This window comes from Sceloporus undulatus, chromosome 2 (assembly GCF_019175285.1).
Source record: "Sceloporus undulatus isolate JIND9_A2432 ecotype Alabama chromosome 2, SceUnd_v1.1, whole genome shotgun sequence".
Lineage (NCBI taxonomy): Eukaryota > Metazoa > Chordata > Lepidosauria > Squamata > Phrynosomatidae > Sceloporus > Sceloporus undulatus.
In genome coordinates this window covers 19,984,619-19,988,261 of record NC_056523.1, presented here as the reverse complement: position 1 = coordinate 19,988,261, position 3,643 = coordinate 19,984,619, and the positions used below count along the sequence as shown (strand labels likewise).

Sequence of the window (3,643 nt, the reverse complement as noted above, 5' to 3'; positions counted from 1 at the left end):
GGCCTCAGAGGGAGAGAAGAATGCTGGACCTGATTCCCTCTCCCCCCTCACCATTCCCTTCTCCTTTTGTGTCGTGTCTTTTAGATTGTAAGCCTGTGGGCAGGGAATTGTCTGTTATCCCCTCTATTGTAAACCGCTCGGATTCCCAGTGATTGGGCGGTATATAAATAAAACCTATTATTATTATTATTATTATTATTATTATTATTATTATTATTATTCTACTGTAATTGCCATGGTTCTGTCCCATGGAATCCTAGAGCTGGCAGTTTAGGGAGGTGCATTTATAATTCTTAACCATCGCACTTTAGTGTCTCACTAGATTACCAATCCTCAGATCCCATAGGATGCAGCCAAGGTAGTTAAAGTGGAATAACAATGCTATAACCATGTAGTGTGAATAGGTCCCAGACAATAGCACACAGGTAGCAACCAAGGTACGATACCATTGTTATGTACATTTTGGGTATCTGATCTGAAATATTGCCTAATGATACAGTGAGAGGATTCAGCTGTAAAATACATCTGATTATCTTGATAGTAGTTACAATCATAAACCAATATTGTTTTACCACTAAATATGGGCAGAACTACCACTTCCATTTTTACAACATCAACAGAGTAAATAATTATGGAGAATTTCTTCTTTGAATTACATATATCAAAATCAAAAATGGTAAGCTTTTCAAATAAATCTCTGCACTGATCCATTCTTCTAGTTACTTCTTGATGGTAACTTTTGGTCTATAGATACATGGAAAAAAGGGAGATGTAGCATTTCATTCCTTTGGACATATGAAGCATTTACTCTGAGTACATCAAAATCCTTATATTTAATTAGTTTGCCCCTTTAACTAAATCAAGAACCTCTCTTGGAACACTTACACTACTAATAATTGGGCAAAAGAAATATATAAAAGTTAAAATGCTAGTACTGAAGAGAATCTAGGAATCCAAAAAAAAAAATTTCTTTTTTTCCTGAACAAAGATTTTTGACCAGACTTAACTCCACTTTCACTGCCAATAACACCATTGTGCTAATCATAGTAAAATTAAAAGAATTTTGCTAGAATCTAACTAAAGATTGACAAATTATCCAGTAGTCTTGGGAAAGATGTCTTGCATTTGATGATTCCTTATTTTTCCCTGACCTCTCCTTCTTTCAAATAAAAGTCACCTTGTTTGTGGTTGGAAACTGGGCTGGAGGTAATTTCCACATTTTAGTACTGCACTCATGCTGTAGATATTCTGTAATTACTTATATGTGCCCACCTAATTTATTTGAAACTCCTTTCCTCTTCTTCAGTTGTATATAGCTCAATATTTATATTCTGCAGTAAAGGCTTGGGGCTCCCATGTCAGCAAGGTGGATCATTTATGGCTGGTTGGATGGAAGAGGTCTGTTGTTGTTAACTGCACTCGAGTTGACTTCGGCTTATGGTGAACCTATGAATGAGAGACCTCTAAGACATCCTATCCTCAGCAGCTTTGTTGGGTCTTGCAGACACAAGACCACAACTTCCTTGATTGAGTCTATCCATCTGTAATGCAGTCTTCCTCTTCTCCTATTGCCTTCTACCTTAACAAGAATTATTTTCTTTTCTAGAAAGTCATGTCTTCTTATGATATCTCCAAAGTACGACAATCTTCTTTTAGTCCTCTTGGCTTTCTAGTGAGAGTTCAGGCTTGATCCCATTTGTCTGTAGTCCTCCCCCCCAAAAAAGTACCATTCCCAAGTTTAATAGAAACCTTTTTTTAATGCTTGGATAACATTGTGGATGGGGAAGAAGCATGAACCATTGAGAATAGGGTAGGCAAAATGGAGCCTTCCAGCTGTTGCCAAGACTGCAACTGCTAATAGGCCTAACCAGTTTATCTAGTGGTGGTGGTGGGGTACTGGAAGGTGCATTTCAACAACATCTGACAAGTGCACTTTCTCAGTTCTCTTTCAAGGCATCACTCTAGCTGTTAATAATGCATTTGACCCTGCTTTTTCCTCCTTTTGCCATCCTGGAGTACCCATAAGCAGTTACCTGAAGGCCAGGCATTCAGAAGGTAATGTTTCTTTTGTCCATTTGTTGTTTGTTGTTAACTGCCTTCCAATCAACCCCAACTCATGGTGACCCCATGGATGAGACATCTCCAAGACTCCCTATACTTCACTGCACTGCTTAGATCCTGCAGACTCAGGCCCACGTCTTTCCTGATGGAGTCGAGCCATCTGGTGTGGAGTCTACCTCTCTTTTTACTACCTTCCACCTTTCCTGGCATTATTGTCTTTTCTAATTAGTCATGCCTTCTCGTGTGGCAAAAGTATGACATCTCAGTTTCATCATCATCAATATTTGATCAGAATATTTGGTACAGGATATTTTTAATTATTTAGATTTCATCGCTTTCTAGGTTGAATTTATGTAGATCCTTGGTTATCATTATTTTTATTTTATTTTATTTTATTTCTATGTTGCCTTTCTCCCAAAAAGGGACCCAAGGTGGCTCACAATATAGAAACACATTAAACAAAAAATTTTTAAAACAATTAAAATAACCTAATTAAAACACTACAAAATTAAAATTTAAAACATACAAAATTAAAAACATAATCTAAAACAACCTCCCGCCCCAAATAAAACCAGCCCTGCACGATGGCAGAAGCAGCCCCAATTATGTTATTGTGGAGACATGCAATAATGGCTGCTCTGAGATGGAAAAGTTGTTATTAACTAACACGATTTCAGCCAGAATGGGGCTCATGTGGCAATGTCCTTAATTATGCAAACATTAGTAGTCAATGTTGAATATTAGCAAAAGTGTCTAACATTTTAACTTGCTTTAACATGTTAAACTGTGTGTTTTGAGTTAATATAAATGGTTCTGAATTTTATTTTTGAGATTCTATATTGTTATGAACTGTTTTGATTGGGTTTAATATATCCCCCGTGAAAATCCCATGATAAAAATAGGACATACATACTTAAATAAATAAACAAATAAATGTAGATTGCTCACCCAATGAGTACTTATTAAGGCTTACTTCCATCAGCATGAGATGGGCAGGTGCAAATGATTTTTCCAGTGATGAGGTTGGTGTCACACTTGCAGCCTTCATTGCATGGATTTCCAATGCAAGCATCATTGAGATGGCACAGCAAACCTGTGGGTAATGGACATTATTACAGTAGGTCCTCCACATTTGCTGGGGTTAGGGGCACAGGATTCCCATGAAGGTGGAAAAAATCACACCAAAAAACCCCACTCCTAATTATATTTTACCTGTGAGAATATCACATTGAAACATGGCCTTCCAGAACTTTTCTAAAATTCAATTAAACCCTCTGGCTATGAAGAAGGTCCTTATACATGTATTTCATGCAGAATAAAGGCAGGCATCCAGACCAATGGATGTTCAATGTAAGTCCAGGACTAAACGACTTTTTTTTTGTTTGTTTAATTTATCTAGAATAGCCCTCTCACACCATCAAGAGGCTGTAAAGTTTAAGCACTCTGGTCTTTTTTAAGAGCAGGAGAGACCTCTTTTCTAAAGCCGAAGTGACATCTATTCATTTCTTGTTTAGGAAGAAAAGGGAGGGAGGGAAGGAAGGAAGGAAGGAAGGAAGGAAGGAAGGAAGGAAGGAAGGAAGGA

At 37.4% G+C, this 3,643-nt stretch overlaps 1 protein-coding gene across 2 annotated transcripts in view; it reads right to left on the bottom strand.

The window, feature by feature from the left end:
• Nucleotides 1–159: 159 nt before the first annotated feature.
• The window catches only part of LOC121923972 (acetylcholinesterase-like), a 25,833-nt gene continuing 22,349 nt past the window's right edge, over nt 160–3,643 (bottom strand). The window contains exons 6-7 of one of the 2 annotated variants that reach the window (XM_042454956.1): nt 3,010–3,154; nt 160–744 (exon numbers count right to left, since the gene is read on the bottom strand). In XM_042454956.1, coding sequence (XP_042310890.1) covers nt 3,024–3,154 — 131 coding nt within the window. In that variant the 3' untranslated portion in view covers nt 160–744; nt 3,010–3,023. The other variant, XM_042454957.1, reaches the window with a different exon arrangement.